This window comes from Oncorhynchus keta, chromosome 1 (assembly GCF_023373465.1).
Source record: "Oncorhynchus keta strain PuntledgeMale-10-30-2019 chromosome 1, Oket_V2, whole genome shotgun sequence".
Classification (NCBI taxonomy): Eukaryota; Metazoa; Chordata; class Actinopteri; order Salmoniformes; family Salmonidae; genus Oncorhynchus; species Oncorhynchus keta.
The window spans coordinates 23,668,655-23,695,190 of NC_068421.1; the positions used below are offsets into that span (position 1 = coordinate 23,668,655).

The 26,536-nt window shown below is 44.9% G+C and overlaps 1 protein-coding gene across 3 annotated transcripts in view; it reads left to right on the plus strand.

Moving 5' to 3' along the window:
- Window positions 1-24,720, plus strand: part of LOC118370777 (CMP-N-acetylneuraminate-beta-galactosamide-alpha-2,3-sialyltransferase 4-like) — a 68,537-nt gene extending 43,817 nt beyond the window's left edge. For 2 of the 3 annotated variants that reach the window (XM_052518760.1, XM_052518757.1), the window contains exons 6-12: window positions 10,494-10,591; window positions 14,439-14,502; window positions 15,000-15,095; window positions 17,470-17,659; window positions 18,012-18,149; window positions 23,982-24,134; window positions 24,260-24,720. In XM_052518760.1, coding sequence (XP_052374720.1) covers window positions 10,494-10,591; window positions 14,439-14,502; window positions 15,000-15,095; window positions 17,470-17,659; window positions 18,012-18,149; window positions 23,982-24,134; window positions 24,260-24,349 — 829 coding nt within the window. In that variant the 3' untranslated portion in view covers window positions 24,350-24,720. The other variant, XM_052518763.1, reaches the window with a different exon arrangement.
- The last annotated feature ends 1,816 nt before the right edge of the window (window positions 24,721-26,536 follow it).

The following is a 26,536-nucleotide window of genomic DNA, read 5'->3' on the forward strand; positions in this document are numbered from 1 at the left end:
GTGACAAACGGACCAGTTCGTAGCTGGATTCTTCACCGATCTTTTATACTTTCTCCGGAACATGAAATTTGTTCGTACCTCAGGTCCTGTGAGGTGGAAGGATTTCCTTTGTCCTCTATGAAAATTGACTCTCTCTATACTGTGTGTCCTTGAGGAGATCCTCAGGAATTTACGACATCTCTCTGATCACAGCAACATAGTTGAAGGAGGAAAAGGGGAGGCAGGGAGAGGGGGATGGGGCTTGATATACCCAAAGAGGCCAACGTCATGACACCTAGGCAATAACAATGTCACTCTTAATTGGAAGCCCCCAAGTTGTCCCTTAGTCTTTCACTGACAACTACAACTGGCACACCATGGTAATATATCTCAATGACTAACTGTTACTTACTCGTAAACAGCGGGTATCCAAAGCATAATCCTCCATGTTAAATTCCAACCAGAGAACAAACACCAGGAGACAGTAATAGAGTAATACATTTGACTAGTGTGCTTGTGATGTTTGTCTCACCCCTTTCCTTGGAGTCTCAGTACTGTACAGTACATTCAGTAAGTATTCAGACCCCTTTACCTTTTCCACATTTTGTTACTTTACAGCTTTATTCTAAAATGAATAATGTTTTTTTTCAATCTACAAACAACACCCTGAAATGACAAAGTGAAAAAGTTTTTTTAGAAAAGTTTGCAAGTGTATAAAAAAATAAACAAACAGATATACAATTTTTACAAAAGTATTCCGACCCTTTGCTATGAGACTGAGATAATGGTGCTGCAGGGGATGGCTGCTGTTTTACGGGCTCCTAACCAATTGTGCTATTTTGTGTGTTTTGTTTTTGCATTGTTTGTAACTTAGTTTAGACATAATGTTGCTGCTACCATATTTTATGACCGGAAAGAGCTTCTGGATATCAGAACAGTGATTAATTACCTCGAACTGGACTAATATTTTTTCTATAATGATTCTGACTCGAAGGATATACTGTTGCTCACAGACCAGCCAAAATCCCCATCATTCACATGAAGAAAAGATGGAGATACAGGGGGCGCAGATCCGGGTGCCTTGGGAGAATTTTTCGCTGAGTGGGTAACCCGCCTCTCCCATCTGTTCTATTGGACAACGTGCAATGACTGGATAATAAACTGGATGAGCTCCGATCAACACTATCCTACCAACGGGACATTAAAAACTGTAATATCTTTCACAGAGTCGTGGCTGAATGGCGACATGGATAATAATATATAATATAATAATATATGCCATTTAGCAGACGCTTTTATCCAAAGCGACTTACAGTCATGTGTGCATACATTCTACGTATGGGTGGTCCCGGGAATTGAACCCACTACCCTACATAAGGATATATGAATGAGTGATGGTACAGAGCAGCATAGGCAAGATACAGTAGATGGTATCGAGTACAGTATATACATATGAGATGAGTATGTAAACAAAGTGGCATAGTTAAAGTGGCTAGTGATACATGTATTACATAAGGATGCAGTCGATGATATAGAGTACAGTATATACGTATGCATATGAGATGAATAATGTAGGGTAAGTAACATTATATAAGGTAGCATTGTTTAAAGTGGCTAGTGATATATTTCCCATCAATTCCCATTATTCCCATTATTCCCATTATCCAATTCCCATTATTAAAGTGGCTGGAGTTGAGTCAGTGTCAGTGTGTTGGCAGCAGCCACTCAATGTTAGTGGTGGCTGTTTAACAGTCTGATGGCTGTTTTTCAGTCTCTCGGTCCCAGCTTTGATGCACCTGTACTGACTGACCTCACCTTCTGGATTATAGCGGGGTGAACAGGCAGTGGCTCGGGTGGTTGATGTCCTTGATGATCTTTATGGCCTTCCTGTAACATCGGGTGGTGTAGGTGTCCTGGAGGGCAGGTAGTTTGCCCCCGGTGATGCGTTGTGCAGACCTCACTACCCTCTGGAGAGCCTTACGGTTGAGGGCGGAGCAGTTGCCGTACCAGGCGGTGATACAGCCCGCCAGGATGCTCTCGATTGTGCATCTGTAGAAGTTTGTGAGTGCTTTTGGTGACAAGCCAAATTTCTTCAGCCTCCTGAGGTTGAAGAGGCGCTGCTGCGCCTTCTTCACGATGCTGTCTGTGTGAGTGGACCAATTCAGTTTGTCTGTGATGTGTATGCCGAGGAACTTAGAACTTGCTACCCTCTCCACTACTGTTCCATCGATGTGGATAGGGGGGTGTTCCCTCAAGTCCACAATCATCTCCTTAGTTTTGTTGACGTTGAGTGTGAGGTTATTTTCCTGACACCACACTCCGAGGGCCCTCACCTCCTCCCTGTAGGCCGTCTCGTAGTTGTTGGTAATCAAGCCTACCACTGTTGTGTCGTCCGCAAACTTGATGATTGAGTTGGAGGCGTGCGTGGCCACGCAGTCGTGGGTGAACAGGGAGTACAGTAGAGGGCTCAGAACGCACCCTTGTGGGGCCCCAGTGTTGAGGATCAGCGGGGAGGAGATGTTGTTGCCTACCCTCACCACCTGAGGGCGGCCCGTCAGGAATTCCAGTACCCAGTTACACAGGGCGCGGTCGAGACCCAGGGTCTCGAGCTTGATGACGAGCTTGGAGGGTACTATGGTGTTGAATGCCGAGCTGTTGTCGATGAACAGCATTCTCACATAGGTATTCCTCTTGTCCAGATGGGTTAGGGCAGTGTGCAGTGTGGTTGAGATTGCATCGTCTGTGGACCTATTTGGGCGTTAAGCAAATTGGAGTGGGTCTGGGGTGTCCGGTAGGGTGGAGGTGATATGGTCCTTGACTAGCCTCTCAAAGCACTTCATGATGACGGAAGTGAGTGCTACGGGGCGGTAGTCGTTTAGCTCAGTTACCTTAGCTTTCTTGGGAACAGGAACAATGGTGGCCCTCTTGAAGCATGTGGGAACAGCAGACTGGTATAGGGATTGATTGAATATGTCCGTAAACACACCGGCCAGCTGGTCTGCGCATGCTCTGAGGGTGCGGCTGGGGATGATGTCTGGGCCTGCAGCCTTGCGAGGGTTAACACGTTTAAATGTAATTACCTCGGCTGCAGTGAAGGAGAGACCGCATGTTTTCGTTGCAGGCCGTGTCAGTGGCACTGTATTGTCCTCAAAGCGGGCAAAAAAGTTATTTAGTCTGCCTGGGAGCAAGACATCCTGGTCCGTGACTGGGCTGGATTTCTTCCTGTAGTCCGTGATTGACTGTAGACCCTGCCACATGCCTCTTGTGTCTGAGCCGTTGAATTGAGATTCTACTTTGTCTCTGTACTGACGCTTAGCTTGTTTGATAGCCTTGCGGAGGGAATAGCTGCACTGTTTGTATTCGGTCATGTTACCAGACACCTTGCCCTGATTAAAAGCAGTGGTTTGCGCTTTCAGTTTCACGCGAATGCTGCCATCAATCCACGGTTTCTGGTTAGGGAATGTTTTAATCGTTGCTATGGGAATGACATCTTCAACGCACGTTCTAATGAACTCGCACACCGAATCAGCATATTCGTCAATATTGTTATCTGACGCAATACGAAACATATCCCAGTCCACTTGATGGAAGCAGTCTTGGAGTGTGGAGTCAGCTTGGTCGGACCAGCGTTGGACAGACCTCAGCGTGGGAGCCTCTTGTTTTAGTTTCTGTCTGTAGGCAGGGATCAACAAAATGGAGTCGTGGTCAGCTTTTCCGAAAGGGGGGCGGGGCAGGGCCTTATATGCGTCGCGGAAGTTAGAGTAACAATGATCCAAGGTTTTTCCACCCCTGGTTGCGCAATCGATATGCTGATAAAATTTAGGGAGTCTTGTTTTCAGATTAGCCTTGTTAAAATCCCCAGCTACAATGAATGCAGCCTCCGGATAAATGGTTTCCAGTTTGCAAAGTGTTAAATAAAGTTTGTTCAGAGCCATCGATGTGTCTGCTTGGGGGGGATATATACTGCTGTGATTATAATCGAAGAGAATTCTCTTGGTAGATAATGCGGTCTACATTTGATTGTGAGGAATTCTAAATCAGGTGAACAGAAGGATTTGAGTTCCTGTATGTTTCTTTTATCACACCATGTCTCGTTAGTCATAAGGCATACGCCACCGCCCCTCTTCTTACCAGAAAGATGTTTGTTTCTGTCGGCGCGATGCGTGGAGAAACCCGTTGGCTGCTCCGCCTCGGATGGCGTCTCTCCAGTGAGCCATGTTTCCGTGAAGCAAAGAACGTTACAGTCTCTGACGTCCCTCTGGAATGCTACCCTTGCTCGGATTTCATCAACTTCTGGCAAGAAGAATGCTAGGGAGTGGTGCACGGTGTGCCCGTCTCCGGAGTCTGACCAGAAGACCGCCTCGTTTCCCTCTTTTCCGGAGTCGTTTTTTTTTGGGGTCGCTGCATGGGATCCATTCCGTTGTCCTGTTTGTAAGGCAGAACACAGGATCCGCATCGCGAAAAACTTATTCTTGGTCGTACTGATGGTGAGTTGACGCTGATCTTATATTCAGTAGTTCTTCTCGACTGTATGTAATGAAACCTAAGATGACCTGGGGTACTAATGTAAGAAATAACACGTAAAAAAACAAAAAACTGCATAGTTTCCTAGGAACGCGAAGCGAGGCCCCCATCTCTGTCGGCGCCGGAAGTAGACATATGAAGCCACTCCTTCGTTGCCCTAGCAGTGTGTTTGGGATCATTGTCATGCTGAAAGACTCAGCCACGTTTCATCTTCAATGCCCTTGCTGATGGAAGGTTTTCACTCAAAATCTCACGATACATGGCCCCATTCATTCTTTCCTTTACACGGATCAGTCGTCCTGGTCCCTTTGCAGAAAAACAGCCCCAAAGCATGATGTTTCCACCCCCATGCTTCACAGTAGGTATGGTGTTCTTTGGATGCAACTCAGCATTCTTTGTCCTCCAAACACGACGAGTTGAGTTTTTTCCAAAAAGTTCTATTTTGGTTTCATCTGACCATATGACATTCTCCCAATCTTCTTCTGGATCATCCAAATGCTCTCTAGCCAACTTCAGACGGGCCTGGACATGTACTGGCTTAAGCAGGGGGACGTCTGGCACTGCAGGATTTGAGATCCTGGCGGCGTAGTGTGTTACTGATGGTAGGCTTTGTTACTTTGGTCCCAGCTCTCTGCAGGTCATTCACTAGGTCCCCCCGTTTGGTTCTGGGATTTTTGCTCACCGTTCTTGTGATCATTTTGACCCCATGGGGTGAGATCTTGCATGGAGCCCCAGATCGAGGGAGATTATCAGTGGTCTTGTATGTCTTCCATTTCCTAATATTTGCTCCCACAGTTGATTTCTTCAAACCAAGCTGCTTACCTATTGCAGATTCAGTCTTCCCAGCCTGGTGCAGTTCTACAATTTTGTTTCTGGTGTCCTTTGACACCCCTTTGGCCTTGGCCATAGTGGAGTTTGGAGTGTGACTGTTTGAGGTTGTGGACAGGTGTTTTTTATACTGATAAGTTCAAACAGGTGCCATTAATACAGGTAACGAGTGGAGGACAGAGGAGCCGCTTAAAGAAGAAGTTACAGGTCTGTGAGAGCCAGAAATCTTGCTTGTTTGTAGGTGACCAAATACTTATTTTCCACCATAATTTGCAAATAAATTCATTAAAAATCATACAATGTGATTTTCTGGATTTTTTTTCTCATTTTGTCTGTCATAGTTGAAGTGTACCTATGATGAAACTTACAGGCCTCTCTCATCTTTTTAAGTGGGAGAACTTGCACAATCGGTGGCTGACTAAATACTTTTTTGCCCCACTGTAAGTATTCAGACCCTTTGCTATGAGACTCAAAATTGAGTTCAGGTGCATCTTGTTCCATTGATCATCCTTGAGATGTATCTACAACTTGATTGGAGTTCACCTGTGGTAAATTCAATTGATTGGACATTTACATTTACATTTAAGTCATTTAGCAGACGCTCTTATCCAGAGCGACTTACAAATTGGTGCAAACACCTATGACAACCAGTGGAACAGCCACTTGCATCTAAATCTTGTTGGGGGGAGAAGGGGGGGGGGGGTGAGAAGGATTACTTACCCTTACTTACCCTATCCTAGGTATTCCTTGAAGAGGTGGGGTTTCAGGTGTCTCCGGAAGGTGGTGATTGACTCCGCTGTCCTGGCGTCGTGAGGGAGTTTGTTCCACCATTGGGGGGCCAGAGCAGCGAACAGTTTTGACTGGGCTGAGCGGGAACTGTACTTCCTCAGTGGTAGGGAGGCGAGCAGGCCAGAGGTGGATGAACGCAGTGCCCTTGTTTGGGTGTAGGGCCTGATCAGAGCCTGGAGGTACTGAGGTGCCGTTCCCCTCACAGCTCCGTAGGCGAGCACCATGGTCTTGTAGCGGATGCGAGCTTCAACTGGAAGCCAGTGGAGAGAGCGGAGGAGCGGGGTGACGTGAGAGAACTTGGGAAGGTTGAACACCAGACGGGCTGCGGCGTTCTGGATGAGTTGTAGGGGTTTAATGGCACAGGCAGGGAGCCCAGCCAACAGCGAGTTGCAGTAATCAAGACGGGAGATGACAAGTGCCTGGATTAGGACCTGCGCCGCTTCCTGTGTGAGGCAGGGTCGTACTCTGCGGATGTTGTAGAGCATGAACCTACAGGAACGGGACACCGCCTTGATGTTAGTTGAGAACGTCAGGGTGTTGTCCAGGATCACGCCAAGGTTCTTAGCGCTCTGGGAGGAGGACACAATGGAGTTGTCAACCGTGATGGCGAGATCATGGAACGGGCAGTCCTTCCCCGGGAGGAAGAGGAGCTCCGTCTTGCTGAGGTTCAGCTTGAGGTGGTGATCCGTCATCCACACTGATATGTCTGCCAGATGCGATTCGCCACCTGGTCATCAGAAGGGGGAAAGGAGAAGATTAATTGTGTGTCGTCTGCATAGCAATGATAGGAGAGACCATGTGAGGTTATGACAGAGCCAAGTGACTTGGTGTATAGCGAGAATAAGAGAGGGCCTAGAACTGAGCCCTGGGGGACACCAGTGGTGAGAGCGCGTGGTGAGGAGACAGATTCTCGCCACGCCACCTGGTAGGAGCGACCTGTCAGGTAGGACGCAATCCAAGCGTGGGCCGCGCCGGAGATGCCCAACTCGGAGAGGGTGGAGAGGAGGATCTGATGGTTCACAGTATCGAAGGCAGCCGATAGGTCTAGAAGGATGAGAGCAGAGGAGAGAGAGTTAGCTTTAGCAGTGCGGAGCGCCTCCGTGATACAGAGAAGAGCAGTCTCAGTTGAATGACTAGTCTTGAAACCTGACTGATTTGGATCAAGAAGGTCATTCTGAGAGAGATAGCGGTAGAGCTGGCCAAGGACGGCACGCTCAAGAGTTTTGGAGAGAAAAGAGAGAAGGGATACTGGTCTGTAGTTGTTGACATCGGAGGGATCGAGTGTAGGTTTTTTCAGAAGGGGTGCAACTCTCGCTCTCTTGAAGACGGGAGGGACGTAGCCAGCGGTCAGGGATGAGTTGATGAGCGAGGTGAGGTAAGGGAGAAGGTCTCCGGAAATGGTCTGGAGAAGAGAGGAGGGGATAGGGTCAAGCGGGCAGGTTGTTGGGCGGCCGGCCGTCACAAGACGCGAGATTTCATCTGGAGAGAGAGGGGAGAAAGAGGTCAGAGCATAGGGTAGGGCAGTGTGAGCAGAACCAGCGGTGTCGTTTGACTTAGCAAACGAGGATCGGATGTCATCGACCTTCTTTTCAAAATGGTTGACGAAGTCATCTGCAGAGAGGGAGGAGGGGGGATTCAGGAGGGAGGAGAAGGTGGCAAAGAGCTTCCTAGGGTTAGAGGCAGATGCTTGGAATTTAGAATGGTAGAAAGTGGCTTTAGCAGCAGAGACAGAGGAGGAAAATGTAGAGAGGAGGGAGTGAAAGGATGCCAGGTCCGCAGGGAGGCGAGTTTTCCTCCATTTCCGCTCGGCTGCCCGGAGCCCTGTTCTGTGAGCTCGCAATGAGTCGTCGAGCCACGGAGCGGGGAGGGGAGGACCGAGCCGGCCTGGAGGATAGGGGACATAGAGAGTCAAAGGATGCAGTAAGGGAGGAGAGGAGGGTTGAGGAGGCAGAATCAGGAGATAGGTTGGAGAAAGTTTGAGCAGAGGGAAGAGATGATAGGATGGAAGAGGAGAGAGTAGCGAGGGAGAGAGAGCGAAGGTTGGGACGGCGCGATACCATCCGAGTAGGGGCAGTGTGGGAAGTGTTGGATGAGAGCGAGAGGGAAAAGGATACAAGGTAGTGGTCGGAGACTTGGAGGGGAGTTGCAATGAGGTTAGTGGAAGAACAGCATCTAGTAAAGATGAGGTCAAGCGTATTGCCTGCCTTGTGAGTAGGGGGGGAAGGTGAGAGGGTGAGGTCAAAAGAGGAGAGGAGTGGAAAGAAGGAGGCAGAGAGGAATGAGTCAAAGGTAGATGTGGGGAGGTTAAAGTCGCCCAGAACTGTGAGAGGTGAGCCGTCCTCAGGAAAGGAGCTTATCAAGGCATCAAGCTCATTGATGAACTCTCCGAGGGAACCTGGAGGGCGATAAATGATAAGGATGTTAAGCTTGAAAGGGCTGGTAACTGTGACAGCATGGAATTCAAAGGAGGCAATAGACAGATGGGTAAGGGGAGAAAGAGAGAAAGACCACTTGGGAGAGATGAGGATCCCGGTGCCACCACCCCGCTGACCAGAAGCTCTCGGGTGTGCGAGAACACGTGGGCGGACGAGGAGAGAGCAGTAGGAGTAGCAGTGTTATCTGTGGTGATCCATGTTTCCGTCAGTGCCAAGAAGTCAAGGGACTGGAGGGAGGCATAGGCTGAGATGAACTCTGCCTTGTTGGCCGCAGATCGGCAGTTCCAGAGGCTACCGGAGACCTGGAACTCCACGTGGGTCGTACGCGCTGGGACCACCAGATTAGGTGGTCGCGGCCACGCGGTGTGGAGCGTTTGTATGGTCTGTGCAGAGAGGAGAGAACAGGGATAGACAGACACATAGTTGACAGGCTACAGAAAAGGCTACGCTAATGCAAGGAAATTGAATGACAAGTGGACTACACGTCTCGAATGTTCAGAAAGTTAAGCTTACGTAGCAAGAATCTTATTGACTAAAATGATTAAAATGATACAGTACTGCTAAAGTAGGCTAGCTGGCAGTAGCTGCGTTGTTGGCACTACACTAATCAAGTCGTTCCGTTGAGTGTAATAATTTCTACAGTGCTGCTATTCGGGGCTAGCTGGCTAGCTAGCAGTGTTGTTTACGTTACGTTGAGTTAAAAGAACGACAATAGCTGGCTAGCTAACCTAGGAAATCGGTCTAGACTACACAATTATCTTTGAAACAGAGACGGCTATGTAGCTAGCTATGTAGCTAGCTACGATCAAACAAATCAAACCGTTGTACTGTAATGAAATGAAAATGTGATACTCCCTGACCGGTGATTGAATTCGAATCAGTAAACGTGTGGTGACGTTGGCTAGCTGTTAGCTGATAGCTGTTGGCTAGCTAGCAGAGTCTCCTACGTTAAGGACGACAAATAGCTGGCTAGCGAACCTCAGTGAATTAAGATAATCACTCCAAGGCTACACACACTAAACTACACAATTATCTTGGAAACAAAGACAGCTATGTAGCTAGCTAACACTGAACTAATCAAGTCGTACAGTTGAGTGAATAGCACTACAGTGATGCTAATCTGTGTGCGTTAGCTAGCGTTGCTAGCTCCTGGGCGAATAGCAGTGAAGGCTACGTTAGGGCGACGAAATACGAAATACGATAATTATGCAATTATCTCTGATACAAGGACGGCTATGTAGCTAGCTAAGAAGAATTGCTAAGATTATGTAGCTAGCTAACAGTAAACTAATCAAGTCGTACAGTTGAGTGAATAGCACTACAGTGATGCTAATCTGTGTGCGTTAGCTAGCGTTAGCTAGCTCCTGGGCGAATAGCAGTGAAGGCTACGTTAGGGCGACGAAATACGTCGCCCATACGAATAATTATGTAAATGTCATATTTCAGTTTTTATTTTTGATAAAAAGGATTTAAAAAAAATGTAATCTATTTTAGAATAAGGCTCTAGAGTCTAAAGTAAAAAATAAAAAAAAATGGAAATAGTGAAGGGATCTGAATGTTTTCCGAATGCAATGTACATCATTGTTTTTTTTCTTCTTCTTTGTTGATTTTATAGAGGGGCATGCTTGCTGAATGACATCATGTTAACATATTACTTGTTGTGTTGGGAACATTTTCATCGATATCGGCATTGCTTATAATGCGTACAATTTGTCTGCCTGATAGACATGGGGGTTGATTAGACTGAACTATGAGAAGGAATTATGGCTAAGTTCATTTCCATTTTAATGACTGAAACTAAAACTGCCAGGTCAGCAGTGTGTACTTTATATCCCCATACCATTGGCAGTATGGAATATTTAGTAGGAACTGTACACTATATCCTTGCGTATTTCCAGGTTGTAATGTGAATTATTTTCTCCACTGTTCCTAATACAGCATTAGCAGACAAACAGAGCTCTTCTTCAAACTGGATGATTTCTTCTGGCGACAACATCAGTCCACATTAGCGTTGCCCTACGGTATTAAAGGAAGTGGTATGTTCTCTCATTTCATTGTGTCATTTCTTTGTTTTCCTCTCTTTCCCACAAAGCACAAAGACTTTAATGGAACATGTTTATGAAAATATATTTCATTCTAATTACACTTTTATTTAAAAAAGGTATTGATACCACCCAGGTTCTCACTATTGTTCCCTATCTTTGATAAACACCGATATTAAATGTTTTTTTCCAAAATGTTGTCGTCTCAAGACTTACTTACCCAAATTGATCCACATGGACCAAATCGGGTTTGTTAAAAAGTGTTCATCCTTGGATAACCTCCATCGACTATTACATATCTTCGATGCTTCATCAGAAACAACAGGTCCTTGGGCTGTATTACTTCTTGATGCAGAAATAGTTTTGATAGTCTAGAATGGTCATATCTCTGCTCTGTCTTGGAACATATAGGAATTGTCTCCAATTACATGAATATTATTAAAATACTATATGTCAATCCCTCAGCCATAGTTATAACAGGCAATATCTCATTTGTTCCATTCAGAATCACTAGAAGTAGCAGACGAGGCGATCCAATTTTGACATTGCAAATCTTATTATCCGTGGAACGTTTGGCCCAGGCAATTCGTCAATCGTAGGAATTAACACAAATTTCTCTCAAATCTACAGTTCACTTAATCTCATTAGATGCAGACAATACTTTACTATATGTAGACAATGTATCTCAATCGCTCCCAAACGCATTGAAGATAAATTCAGCTTCATCTCAAGTTATAAAACTAGTTTAACCAAATCAGCGCTGCTGCCTCTCAAGACCCGATGGAGGACTCTATCTCTATTTATGGAATCCAGGTCGTTTACCATTTGAAATATTTGGGAGAAGGTATATTTCCTTCTTTATATAAAACCATTGCCAGAAACTTCAACAGAACGCTCAAATCAATTAAATCTGACCTCAATAGATGGAATTATATCCCAATTGCTTTAACCGTCAAAATAAATATATTGCCACGGCTACATTTCTGTAGTTTAATTCTTCCCATGGCTCCTCTTTGTAACCCGCCATTGGGATACAATTCATTGTGCGGTTGTAAAATGTATATTGCAAGGAAAGACGTATGAGGACTATTTGTACCAAACTTTAAATTGTATTTCCAGGCGCTAGCGTTTCACCCTATCCTAAATTGGTTTAGACATGATTCTTCTGCCCCACCGGCTGAGTATAGAGAAATATGGTGTCTCCTATGGCCCTGGAAGAGGTGGTCTTCATTGATTTATCCCTTAAGACAATGTAAACTATGCTTTGGTCTTATTATTGCTCACACTTTCTATTTGGTGCAAAATTGAAAAACAATGTAATTATGAATCAAAATGAGTGTTTTGCAATTATTAGTCATGTAAATTCTGCATTTCTTCAGATTGATCTGTGAGTAAGAATGAATAAACTTAAACTCAACTAACAAACAAATGTATGCACTGTCATTCGAAAACGTAGCACCTAAGTCTTTGCAATCACAAAAAATCTCTCCTTACATCATCCCTCAGCACTTTGATGTGCGAGTCCAGGTATTTATATGCTGACCTCATGCCTCAACAAGCTTCTGATTGGTCCGAGTCAATACTCCTGGTCACCATTGATTGACAGATGTGTGAAGCAAATGTGTGTGACCACGGAACAGTTTTTCGAGGTCAAGGGATGCTGTGAGAGAAACATCTGCATGAGCTTCGCCATCTACATAAAGAGATGAGCTCGGCCATCCGCATAAAGAGACGAGCTCAGCCATCCGCATAAAAAGACGAGCTCAGCCACCCGCATAAAGAGACGAGCTCAGCCATCCCCATAAAGAGATGAGCTCAGCCATCCGCATAAAAAGACGAGCTCAGCCATCCGCATAAAGAGATGAGCTCAGCCATCCGCATAAAGAGACGAGCTCAGCCATCCGCATAAAGAGACGAGCTCAGCTATCCGCATAAAGAGACGAGCTCAGCCATCCGCATAAAGAGACGAGCTCAGCCATCCGCATAAAGAGACGAGCTCAGCCATCCGCATAAAGAGACGAGCTCAGCCATCCGCATAAAGAGACGAGCTCAGCCATCCGCATAAAGAGACGAGCTCAGCCATCCGCATAAAGAGACGAGCTCAGCCATCCGCATAAAGAGACGAGCTCAGCCACCCGCATAAAGAGACGAGCTCAGCCATCCGCATAAAGAGACGAGCTCAGCCATCCGCATAAAGAGACGAGCTCAGCCATCCGCATAAAAAGACGAGCTCAGCCATCCGCATAAAGAGACGAGCTCAGCCATCCGCATAAAGAGACGAGCTCAGCCATCCGCATAAAGAGACGAGCTCAGCCATCCGCATAAAGAGACGAGCTCAGCCATCCGCATAAAGAGACGAGCTCAGCCATCCGCATAAAGAGACGAGCTCAGCCATCCGCATAAAGAGACGAGCTCAGCCACCCGCATAAAGAGACGAGCTCAGCCACCCGCATAAAGAGACGAGCTCAGCCATCCGCATAAAGAGATGAGCTCAGCCATCCGCATAAAGAGACGAGCTCAGCCATTCGCATAAAAAGACTAGCTCAGCCATCCACATAAAGAGATGCGCGTGTAATTATTCAACTGGCAATATTTTCAAGCTGGGATCAATTTTACAGCATGACGTCACAATGAAGAACGATCAGAATGATTGGGAACTATGTCACCCTTGGAAGATTTTTACATGACCCTCTGCAGTTAAATATTTCTGGGGAAAAGTTACCAAATACATTTTGAATTGCAGAAATGGAACTTTTCAATGCTTTCCATTTATTTTGTTACTTAACAATGATAGCCCCTTGAATCTCTCAATCAGAGAAGATTTCTGCTGGCAGGAAGCAATGCTGCAAAAAAAAAATTGGTCTCTATGATGGCAACCACCTCACTCTTTCCCATTTAACCAGTGGATACAGTTACTATTAGAAGTTATTGCATTAGGATTATCGACAGCGAGAATGAATGGTGCTAGTGAAGGAACAATTGAGGCCTGGGAAAATATACCTGACTCTGTAATGAACAATCTCCGTTAGGCAGGGTGGGAAGCATAGTTTCTAGGTGGGGAGGGAGGATGCGGGCGGGTGGATAGGGCCTTAGGGGGGAATGGGTCAGGGTTATATTTGTATGCATTTTATTGTTTTTGTACATGTAACGCTCCTCTGAAAAATAAAAATGACATCTAAATACATATACATTTCATTCTCAGCCAAGCTCTACACGCTGTCAGTTCACCAAGAGTTGACTTGAGTCCCTTCCTGTTTTGTTTGGTCTAGTTAGTTTTTGAATGAGCAGCCGTTTGCATATACTGCTGTAAAAGTCACCACTGTTCCCCTGCTATAAGGTAACACGTACTCTTTGGTGTTTTAGGCTGGGTATCTGTATAGCACTTTGTGACAGCTGATAACATAATGACTCAAATCATAAGATACATTTTATTGAGAAGCATTATGGAGTCAAAGTCCACTTGCCAGAAAACGTGTGCGACATTTATTGATTTTATGACGAGTTAGCTGGAAACAGTATTGGATCATTGGTCCTCTCAATATGAACTTCTCTATGTGAAGACAAACTGTCCTCAGCATCTGGGCTCCCGAGTGGCACAGCGGTCTAAGACACTGCATCTCAGTGCAAGAGGTGTCACTACAGTCCCTGGTTCAAATCCAGGCTGTATCACATCCAGCCGTGATTTGGAGTCCAATAGGGCGGCCCATAATTGGCTGGGGTAGGCCGTCATTGTAAATAAGAATGTGTTCTTAACTGACTTGCCTTGTTAAAAAAAGGTTAAATAAAAAAAATTATCAGTCTGAGTGATCACACCTTTATTAATCCCTCTCTCATTTTCCAGAGTTACTGCTGCTGAGAGTGTTAGCCATTATTGCCAATTACAAAATGCCGGCCAGCATTGATCGGTAAGTGTGATGAGTGTTTCTTAGCCATATTAGCAAGGTTTTTAACCTCTGGTGTGCCGTTTTAACCACTTTATTTCTTACAATAATTGTTAAGATCACAAAGAACCACCGATGGGTGATATGTGTCTGAGAGCAATATACACAAGGGTCTTTTTTTTCATAACTCTCCACAATGTATTGTAGTGTAAATGCTGTGCTAACATAATGACTCAAATCATCCCTGTGGTATGTGTATAATGGGTGGACAAGGAAGCGTCCTTACTTAATTTCAAGAAAGAATGCCAATTGTCAAACCAAGCAGTGTGACCAGTCACTATTACAATGGCCGTGTTGGAAAATGTCCAGTGGTTCTACTGTAGTGTGCAGTTACAGTCACCCCTCTGAAAGTAGTCTTGAACTCTAAAATGATAATGCAGGCAACACTAAAGTAAATGGATTGTAATAATAGGATGCAGTGAATTATACTGAACTTAATTTATTTTGATGTATTTCCTCAGTCTAGACTGCAGAACATGTGCAGTCATAGGAAATGGGTTTGCCATTAAAAACAGCTCCTTGGGGGGCGTCATCAACGAGTATGATGTGGTGATTCGGTAAGTATTAAGCCTAATGGTTGCATCCTGTTTTCTACCACAAAAATCTTCATTAAGTCCATCCGGCAGCGTAGCCTATTGGTTAGAGTGTTGGACTAGTAACCGGAAGGTTGTGAGTTCAAACCCCCGAGCTGACAAGGTACAAATCTGTCATTCTGCCCCTGAACAGGCACTTAACCCACTGTTCCCAGGCTGTCATTGAAAATAAGAATGTGTTCTTAACTGACTTGCCTGGATAAATAAAGGTGAAATTGAAATAAAAAAATTAAAAAATCCTCCCACTTCTGTTGAACTATTCATAGGACTCCTCATTTCTGTTTTATCCAATGATGTTCCTGCACAATTAATGGTGTTCCTAATCAATATCAGTACATAGAGTGCATTATATTGCAGACAGTACAGTCAAGAGCCATATCATTTGCAGACCTGCCAACATGCACGCATTTTACGTACCAGCTACACAATTCTCTGTCCATGTACGCAGGTACGAGATCCGAGTTAAAAGTACGCAGAAATGAATAGGGCCTGATTATTATTATTTTTTACATAATTATTTTTTTTTTAATACACAGAGTAAATCTAACATCCCGATTATCGAGCTGCAACACACAAACATGTACAGAGTTTATGTCAACAGACATGGAGATGAATACATCATTATTCGACGTAGCTACCCCATGTCTGCACCTCCTGTTTGTTGTGATGCTGAGTTTGCCGACTGTCAGCTGTACGTGAACACATGGACAAATCCCTTTTCGACTCTGTGTGTCGTGTAAAGGTCAACACTAATTGTTTCAAGCTAACGTTAGCGAACATGGGATGAGCATTCAGTGGGCTCTAAAGTGTCAGCAGTTCACTCGCATTTGCTAGTGAAAGAAATTAAATGCAAATATGAAAAATAACTGGTCACATTTGTGCGAGTGTGATATACATTTAATTCTGCGTCCCAACAGTTCTATTTTCCACGTAACATTACGAGGATCACACAATCTGATAGACTAACTGTAATTTTGATCCACGTCACAAAGTATTACAAAAGTATAATCAAAAGAAATATAAACATCTTGGCATTACATGGAGTCGTGAGTTTAGAAGACTACACGAGGAATAATGAATGAGTATCCGGTATTAGCTATAGAGGCATTGCTTATAAAATGCCTTTGCACTAGATTTGCGAGTTGAATCTCCAATTTTTCGCGCCCGTCTAGTACTCTAAAAAGTTGGACAGGGTTGGCAGGCCTGCATTTGATATCGAAATATGGCTCAGGGTACAGTCTATAGCCACAATAGCATTTAACCAGTCCCCCAATGGCCTTTTCCATAGCAATTCCCGCAATCCAGTAAAAAACAAACAGATTTTCTATGATGTGTTGTCCTCTAAAGAGGGGTATTCTAATTTGTTTTGCCCATGGAAGCATAATGCTGTACTATAATGGCCAGCTCAGACTGGTGACCTTGCTTTAATGCCTTTCTCTATGCAATCAGTCAACTGTTGGGTTAACTCAGGCGCTTAAAAGGGGGATTTGGTCGACCATGCAGAAAAACACCCCAGCGCACTCTTCAAATCAGATTTATAGCCTTGGAAGGAACACATACATTTTTCGTTTTTTTTATAAGCCTCTTACCAACAGCCCAGGCAATTTTGCCTGGTCATATCCAGGCACAATGCACTCTGGTCTGTTCTGCTTTGTTCTGTTCTGCTCAGCACTTACTTCTCCGATTCTCTGAATCTAATCTCATAGGCTGAGGAAATAGAGTTCATTGACATTTGGTGCTCTGTTCTCCTACCAAGCCTGATGTTTCCGACGCTTGCATTAGCCTGGAAAAATCTTAAAATGCCAGACACAATTAGAGCAATCTTGCATTAAAGTGTACAATCCTAAACACAAGAAACTAGACAGGGGTTTTCACCTGTTTTGATACATGGTGGTGAAATAGTGAAGTGCATTCTGTTACATAAGAGGCAGGGTAGAACAGCTTTCAACTTATCAGGAGAACACTCAGAATATGAAGGTTACTTGAACTGTAGTCAATTTCACCAGCGATGGCATTCCTGGCACGCAAGGATACTGGAACTGTGACTGGTGGCAAGCGTAGAATGAACTCCTCCATGTTATTTTTGTCCAGTGTTGCACTGTTACTTGTTTGCTTTTTTATTCAAATGCAATAAACACAATCCAACAAACTTACATAGGTGCAGGGTACAAGTAACATCATGGGAAAATAAGATAAATAGGAAGTCTCACTAAGAAAACCCTTTGTGGTTGGAGTGTTGCTATTTACATTTCAGGAATGGTGTGCTGGTGTTTTTACTCTGTTTTATTTTTATAGAAGTGAATGGCTAAGGTTTATCTTTCTCTGTGTCCCTGTGCAGGCTGAATGATGCCCCTGTCAGAGGTTATGAGGATGACGTGGGGAACAAGACCACTATGCGTCTCTTCTACCCTGAGTCGGCCTCCTACAACCCCAGCATGCACAACGACCCCGACACCCTTATGGTCCTAGTGCCTTTCAAACAGCAGGACCTCCGCTGGCTCAAAGAGATCCTGTACGACGAGAAGAGGGTACTGGATATGTGTGCACACACACCTCCATTTTAGCTGCTTCCCTGGTACTTGCAATCCATCCACGCAGTGACAAAATGTACATTATCAATGGCAGCCTTGCCAAACCTACTTGAAAATCCAACTGTAGTCTCAACAGCCCAAACACCTCCACTCTCTGGTTTAGCTCAGGCTGGTCGCTATTAGCATGATTCGGGACAGGGTCATTACTCCTTCATTAAGGAGTAGGTCGCCCTGAGAAAATGAGAAGAATGAGACTTAAACAGGGCCTCAATTGTGTAGACACGGGCTCTGTGTGTGTGCACTCACTAATCAACACACCTTTTCCTCCGTGTGTGTGTGTGTGTGTCAGGTGAGGAAAGGTTTCTGGAAGCCCCCTCCACAGATCTGGCTGGGCAGGACCAGTCGCATCCGGGTGCTGGACCCTCACTTCCTGCATAGGACGGCCAGCAGTCTGCTACAAATCCCACTTCAACCAAAGAGCAAACAGGTAAGGGATCAGCTCTGTTTACTCCTAGCCACGTTGGGAACCAGGTAATGGGCAGAAAATAAATCCATGTGAAGTGGCCAGTGTTCTGTGCTGTCTGCTGTCTGTTGTGCTGTCTGTATACATTTCTACCAGCTGCAGTTTGGAAAGGAGGTCAGTCCCAAACGCTCTACTGATTACCCAGAAATGGATGAGCAAGAACAAAACGATACTGCAGGGAATTCCACAAAATAACAGTAGAACATATGCAGAATGGAACAACAGAAATAATGGAATGAAGAAAAATGATTGCGGAATAGAATATTGTGATGGATGACATTTGAATAGTAAGCCATTGAGCTGTTTTCTGTTCACAAATTGGGAGTACAATTCTCTGTTTGGCTGAGGAATTCTGGGTTTTGAAATACATGATACATTGATTTGAGCTATAACTAATGTGGAATTGTGTTTTCATTGGCCAAGAGGTCCATCTGCCAAGAGGGCTTGTTCAGTGCATGGTGGAGATGTCTTTGAGATGGAACAAAGCCAGGTTAAGTTTGGTTTAATTTGTTCCCCCAGCGAGCCCCTGTGTCAGAGACTGAGGCTGTGCACTCTTTGGACTGCTGAAATGCAAACACAACTGGCTGGTGTCTGTGCCGAGGGAACAGTGGGAAAGTCCTGCAGGCGATCAGCGGGGCAGCCCGAGCATAGCACTCCTCCATCTGCGTGGCCCTACAGGCAAGATGAGCTCAACCTTGGCTGGCTGTCTCCTGGCTGGCTGGGTGTCTGGCTGGAGGGCGTAGGCTGTTTACTCTGAGCGAGAACAGGAACAGGAACCATGCCGAGCACTCGATCCTGGCCCCTTTGCCCTCATTCCCCTCTCCCCTGTCACTTTCCTGGGTCACGGGCCCGACCGCAGCCCCACATCCCCAATGCCAAACTCTCACCCCCTCCCTGTGGCTGCCATGTTGGCAGTCATCCACATGCCCTGTGAGAAGGCAGCAGCAGCAGGCAGTCCCCCTGGTTACAATACAGAGGCTGACTGAGCTGAGGAGAGCTAGAGGGCTAACTAATGCCCCTGTCGGTCAGACAGCCCCCACCGCCACCCCCTTCCAAAACAAAGGTCCGACTCCCACCAATCTGGTCTGTTTGGCGAACAGCAGTGACAATATTCACCTCACCAAGGCTCCATGGGCCAATGTCCAAACTATGCGAGGCACTACAGAAGTTGGAGCGCTCGGTGACCGACCACATGAGACTAATGCACACAGAATGTCAGATTTAGCAGAGCCAGGCTCAGGAAGAAAAGGCACTTATGCTAAGTGCATTAGGAACCAGGTTTGGAGGAATGTCCCGTACAGTGTGATGAAGAGAGGAGAAGCACAGGTTTGAGAACTTGGTTTCTCCAGTTTCTCTCTCCTTAGGGCACAAGTAATGGCTGTCCAGGTCAGACAGCATGCTTGTAAAGCCCTGCAGGATTCACTGAATGACTCACTCACTGACTCACTGACTGACTGACTGACTCACTCACTCACTCACTCACTCACTCACTCACTCACTCACTCACTCACTCACTCACTCACTCACTCACTCACTCACTCACTCACTCACTCACATTTACCTTGGAAAGGCTCCTGCACTCAGTATTGGCCATTTTGAAGGTTTTATGTATTGTTGTTTTATTTGTATTTTATTTGGCTGATTTATACTGCAGACCCACAGCACCTCAGTAGGGTTTTATTGGAAGGAATTGAGAAAGCAGTAGGCGGGAATAATGTGCCTGAACAAGAAGCTTCCTTGGAAATGGTGGGTAGATGAGTAAACTAAGGTTAATGATTACATGGAACAGGTAAGGGAGAGGCGGGTAAGTTGAGCCAAAGGGATAAGTTAAGTCACCCCATCATTTCAGTCTGTGAAGGAAGAAACCACATGGAAAAAGTGGTAAACAACTTAGGGCCAAAAAACTGATTTTCACCAAGTCAAATGAATTTATTGTGTTAGAGGTTTCACGATGCTTGTATCTAAAATACTTTTAAGATTGTTCTTAAAGGCATTATCTCTGGAATCAAATCAAATGCTATTTGTCAAATGCGCCGAATACAACATACCTTATAGTGAAATGCTTACTTACAAGCCCTTAACAACAATGCAGTTTGAAGAAAAATGCCTAAAGAAAGTATACATAAAATAACAAATAATTTAGAGAGCAGCAGTAAAATAACAATAGCGAGGCTATATACAGGGGGTACCGGTACAGAGTCAATATGCGGGGGCACAGGATAGTTGAGGTAATTGAGGTAATATGTACATGTAGGTAGAGTTATTAAAGTGACTATGCATGGATAATAACAGAGAGTAGCAGCTGCGTAAAAGAGGGGGGGGGCAATGCAAATATTAATTTGATTAGATGTTCAGGAGTCTTATAGCTTGGGGGTAGAAGCTGTTTAGAAGCCTCTTGAGCCTAGACTTGGCGCTCCGGTACAGCTTGCCTTGTGGTAGCAAAGAGAACAGTCTATGACTAGGGTGGCTAGAGTCTTTGGCAATTTTTAGGTCCTTCCTCTGACACCGCCTAGTATAGAGATCCTGGATGGCAGGAAGCTTGGCCCCAGTGATGTACTGGGCTGTTCGCACTACCCATTGTAGTGCCTTGCGGTCAGAGGCCGAGCAGTTGCCATACCAAGCAGTGATGCAACCAGTCAGGATGCTCTCGATGGTGCAGCTCTAGAACTGTTTGAGGATCTGAGGACCCATGCCAAATCTTTTCTGTCTCCTAAGGGGGAATAGGTTTTGTCGTGCCCTCTTCATGACTGTCTTGGTGTGCTTGGACCATGTTAGTTTGCTGGTGATGTGGATGCCAAAGGAACAAAGCTCTCAACCTGCTCCCCTGCAGCCCTGTCGATGAGAAGGGGACGTGCTCGGTCCTCCATTTCCTGTATTCCACACTCCTCTCCTTTGTCTGGTTCACGTTGAGGGAGAGGTTGTTGTCTTTGCACCACACGGTCAGGTCTCTGACCTCCTTCGCTTAGTGATTAGCTTTGAGGGCACTATGGTGTTGAACGCTGAGCTGTAGTCAATGACAATGCAGTAATAACCAACGAATAATCTAGCTAACAATTCCAAAACTACTACCTTATACACATAAGTGTAAGGGGATAAAGAATATGTACATAAAGATATATGAATGAGTGATGGTACAGAGCGGCATAGGCAAGATGCAGTCGATGGTATTGAGTACAGTATATACATATGAGATGAGTATGTAAACAAAGTGGCATAGTTTAAAGTGGCTAGTGATACATGTATTACATAAAGATGCAGTAGATGATATAGAGTACAGTATATACATATGAGATAAATAATATAGGGTATGTAAACATTATATTAAGTGGCATTGTTTAAAGTGGCTAGTGATATATTTTACATCAATCCCATCAATTCCCATTATTAAAGTGGCTGGAGTTGAGTCAGTGTGTTGGCAGCAGCCACTCAATGTTAGTGGTGGCTGTTTAACAGTCTGATAGCCTTGAGATAGAAGCTGTTTTTCAGTCTCTCGGTCCCAGCTTTGATGCACCTGTACTGACCTTGCCTTCTGGACGATAGCGGGGTGAACAGGCAGTGGCTCGGGTGGTTGTTGTCCTTGATGATCTTTATGGCCTTCCTGTGACATCGGGTGGTGTAGGTGTCCTGGAGGGCAGGTAGTTTGCCCCCGGTGATGCGTTGTGCAGACCTCACTACCCTCTGGAGAGCCTTACGGTCGTGGGCGGAGCAGTTGCCGTACCAGGCGGTGATACAGCCCAACAGGATGCTCTCGATTGTGCATCTGTAGAAGTTTGTGAGTGCTTTTGGTGACAAGCCAAATTTCTTCAGCCTCCTGAGGTTGAAGAGGTGCTGCTGCACCTTCTTCACGATGCTTTCTGTGTGGGTGGAACAATTCAGTTTGTCTGTGATGTGTACGCCGAGGAACTTAAAACTTACTACCCTCTCCACTACTGTTCCATCGATGTGGATAGGGGGGTGTTTCCTCTGCTGATTCCTGAAGTCCACAATCATCGCCTTAGTTTTGTTGACGTTGAGTGTGAGGTTATTTTCCTGACACCACACTCCGAGGGCCCTCACCTCCTCCCTGTAGGCCGTCTCGTCGTTGTTGGTAATCAAGCCTACCACTGTTGTGTCGTCCGCAAACTTGATGATTGAGTTGGAGGCGTGCGTGGCCACGCAGTCGTGGGTGAACAGGGAGTACAGGAGAGGGCTCAGAACGCACCCTTTGTGGGGCCCCAGTGTTGAGGATCAGCGGGGTGGAGATGTTGTTACCTACCCTCACCACCTGGCGGCGGCCCGTCAGGAAGTCCAGTACCCAGTTGCACAGGGCGGGGTCGAGACCCTCGAGCTTGATGACGAGTTTGGAGGGTACTATGGTGTTAAATGCTGAGCTGTAGTCGATGAACAGCATTCTCACATAGGTATTCCTCTTGTCCAGATGGGTTAGGGTAGTGTGCAGTGTGGTTGAGATTGCATCGTCTGTGGACCTATTTGGGCGGTAAGCAAATTGGAGTGGGTCTGTAATGTTTACATGAATTCTGATTATTTCCAGGGATACACAACATTCTGAAATATATGTAGATATCTTTGTGGGAAGGTATACTATATTTCCCTTGATGGGAGTGATGCTGAATGTAAAAAAAGGCTCAATCTAACCTACTCTTTGGAAAAGGGGATTTTAATCCCCCTCACAGCTCTCATGTAGAAACAATTTCCCTCTGCTGCCTCTGTGAACATTGGTAATCATTATTTACACATAGCAGTTTTATTTAACCTTTATTTAACTAGGCAAGTCAGTTAAGAACAAATTCTTATTTACAATGACGGCCTACCAGAAGGCAAAGGCCTCCTGTGGGGGCGGGGGCTGGGATTAAAAATACAAAATTAAAATAAATATATTCGACAAAACACACATCACGACAAGAGAGACACCACAACACTACATAAAGAGATACCTAAAGACAACAACATAGCAAGGCAGCAACGCATGAAAACACAGTATGGTAGCAACACTTGACAACAACATGGTTGCAACACAACATGGCAGAAGAACAACCATGGTAGCAGCACGAACATGGTACAAACATTATTGGGCACAGACAACAGCACAAAGGGCAAGAGGGTAGAGGCAACAATACATCATGCGAAGCAGCCACAACTGTCAGCAAGAGTTTCCATGACTGAGTCTTTGCATGAAGAGATGGAGATAAAACGTCCAGTTTGAGTGTTTTTTTGCAGCTCGTTCCAGTCGCTAGCTGCAGCGAACTGAAAAGAGGAGCTACCTAGGGATGTGTGTCCATGAACGGAATCAAACCAGGGACACCCCTCACATTGTACTGGAGACAAAAAGTCAAAAATCCTAGTACCATCTCGCTTTGTCTAAGTACACATTAAGAAAAGGGTACACTGCTCTGTAATTTACTTGTCATGCCAACTAATGTACTAGAAATGCAGGACTATGGGAGTTTTTACTGGTCTCGGATGCCCCCTACTGTTTCAAACATAATACTACATGTATATTACTTAAGCAAAAAGCCACGAGGGGGTGTGGTATATGGCTAATATACCATGGTTAAGGACTGTTCTTAGGCGTGACAGCATCGCAAAGTTGGCCAAATACCACAAACTCCCGAGGTGCCTTATTGCTATTATAAACTGGTTACCTACTTAATTAGAGGAGTAAAATGAAATGTTTTGTCATACACGTGGTATATGGTCTGATATACCACGGCTGTCAGCCAATCAGCATTCAGGGCTGGAACCACACAGTTTATAATATACTGTAGGTCTCATTGGTTTTGGTTCTCACTCCTACAGAAACCGGTACACCCCACTACAGGGATCCTTGCCGTGTTCGTGGCACTCAACTACTGTGATGTGGTCCACATAGCTGGGTTTGGATATCCAGCATCCAAAAACCAGAAGCATCCTATACACTACTATGGATATGACACTATGAAATCCATGAAGGTGAGTGTGCATGGGATTTTACTCAACTCCTGTGACAGATCAACACTCAGTGTTATATGCCATGCTAGTAGATTTTTCAGTGCACTGTGATGTTATGTTTAGGCTCTGCTTTCGTTCTGTTCCAGGATTCCTACCATGACCTTACCCACGAAGCAGAAGCCTTAAAAAAACTAGAGGATTCGGGGGCTATCCTGTACTTACACCCTCACTCCTGACACACACACACACACGCACGGGCACGGTCCAGAAACACCCCGTCCCTGACCTAGGAACTTCATCAAAATCTGCAAGGAATTTTCACTGCACTGCTAATACATATAAATATTTCTTCAGATCTACACATGCCTAGATGGTAGAGGCTAGTGGGTGTTTTATGGACTAGGCTACTCACAGATGGTAGTTGTGGACTCTGCTGACAATATTGTCCATACAGTCCAAACATTAAAAATAAAGAAATAATTTCATTTTTTTTTCCTGAGTTCTGATTTTAATTAACTTAAAAATATATATTGTCTTTGAAATGGTACCACTGGATATTTTATTGTATGTAATACATTTTTATTCAAATTAAATCTAAATGAAAATATCACTCTGTTCAGTTTACTATTTCTTCGCGAAGACTGTGCCATGGTCAAACATTTTCCCAAATGTTTTCATTTATTGATGTTGTTTTTTTAGTTGGGAATAGTTTAGTCTGTTATGAGACATACACTGAGTGTATAACACATTATGGACACCTGCTCTTTCCATGACAGACTGACCAGGTGAATCCACGTTATGATCCCTAATTGATTTCACTTGTTATATATTTTTTATTTAACCTTTATTCATTTAACCATTCCTGATACACACGTAAAGCAGTAATTGTTAAATCCACTTCAGTGTAGATGAAGGGGAGGAGACAGGGTAAAGAAGGATGTTTAAGCCTTGAGACAATTGAGTCATGGATTGTGTACGTGTACCATTCAGAAGATGAATCAGCAAGACAAAAGATTTACTTGCCTTTGAACAGGTTATGGTAGTAGGTGCCAGGCGCAAGGGTTTGTTTGTGTCAAGAACTGCAACGCTGCTGGGATTTTCATAGTTTCCTGTGTGTATCAAGAATGGTCCATCACCCAAAGGACATCCAGCCAACTTGTGGACGGACATCCAGCATTGGAGTCCACATAGGCCAGCATCCCTGTGGAACACTTTCGACACCTTGTAGAGTCCATGCCCTGATGAATTAAGGCTGTTCTGAGGGCAAAAGGGGCTGCTGGTGTTCTAAATGTTTTGCACACTCGGCATATGTGGCTTAGCTTATTGTTATTTGGTCTATGGGAAAAGCGATAATTGACCTGTTTTACCTAAATGAAGTCTATTTGCAGCTGAGCTGCTGTGTCAGCTTTTGGCCACTAGATAGCGTAAAGGCACTCCATAAAGGTGGTCAAGGATACAGTAGGTAGCTTCTCATTTCACAGCCCCCAAAAAACAGCCACTTCAGAGATAGAAGCTGAAGCTTGGGGCAGTTCCAACAACAGCACTAGCAGCCGGTCTTACCGTGCAGTACTTGTACTAAAGCATCTCACTGTCTCTTCGTGGAGCACGAGGAGACAGTGAGATGCTCTTTAATCAGAATGACTGAATAATGTTGCTAGCGACAAATCAATCAATCAAATGTATTTATAAAGCCCTTCTTACATCAGCCGATGTCACAAAGTGCTGTACAGAAAGCCTGCCTAAAACCCAAACAGCAAGCAATGCAGGTGTAGAAGCACGGTGGCTAGGAAAATCCCTAGGAAGGCCAGAACCTAGGAGGAAACCTAGAGAGGATCCAGGCTATGAGGGGTGGCCAGTCCTCTTCTGGCCATGCCAGGGGGAGATTATAACAGAACATGGCCAAGATGTTCAAATGTTCATAGATGACCAGCAGGGTCAAATAATAATCACAGTGGTTGTAGAAGGCGCAACAGGTCAACACCACAAGCGTAAATGTCAGTTGGCGTTTCATAGCCGATCATTCAGATCAAACAGCAGGTCTGGGACAGGTAGTACGTCCAGTGAACAGGTCAAATCAAATGTTATTTGTCACATACACATGGTTAGCAGATGTTAATGCGAGTGTAGCGAAATGCTTGTGCTTCTAGTTCCGACAATGCAGTAATAATCCACGAGTAATCTAACCTAACAATTTCACAACAACTACCTTGTACACACAAGGGATGAAGAATATGTAAAGGGATGAAGAATATGTACATAAAGATATATGAATGAGTGATGGTACAGAACGGCATAGGCAAGATGCAGTAGATGGTATAGAGTACAGTATATACATATGAGATGAGTAATGTAGGGTATGTAAACATATAAAAGTGGCATTGTTTAAATGGCTAGTGAAACATGTATTACATAAAGATGGCAAG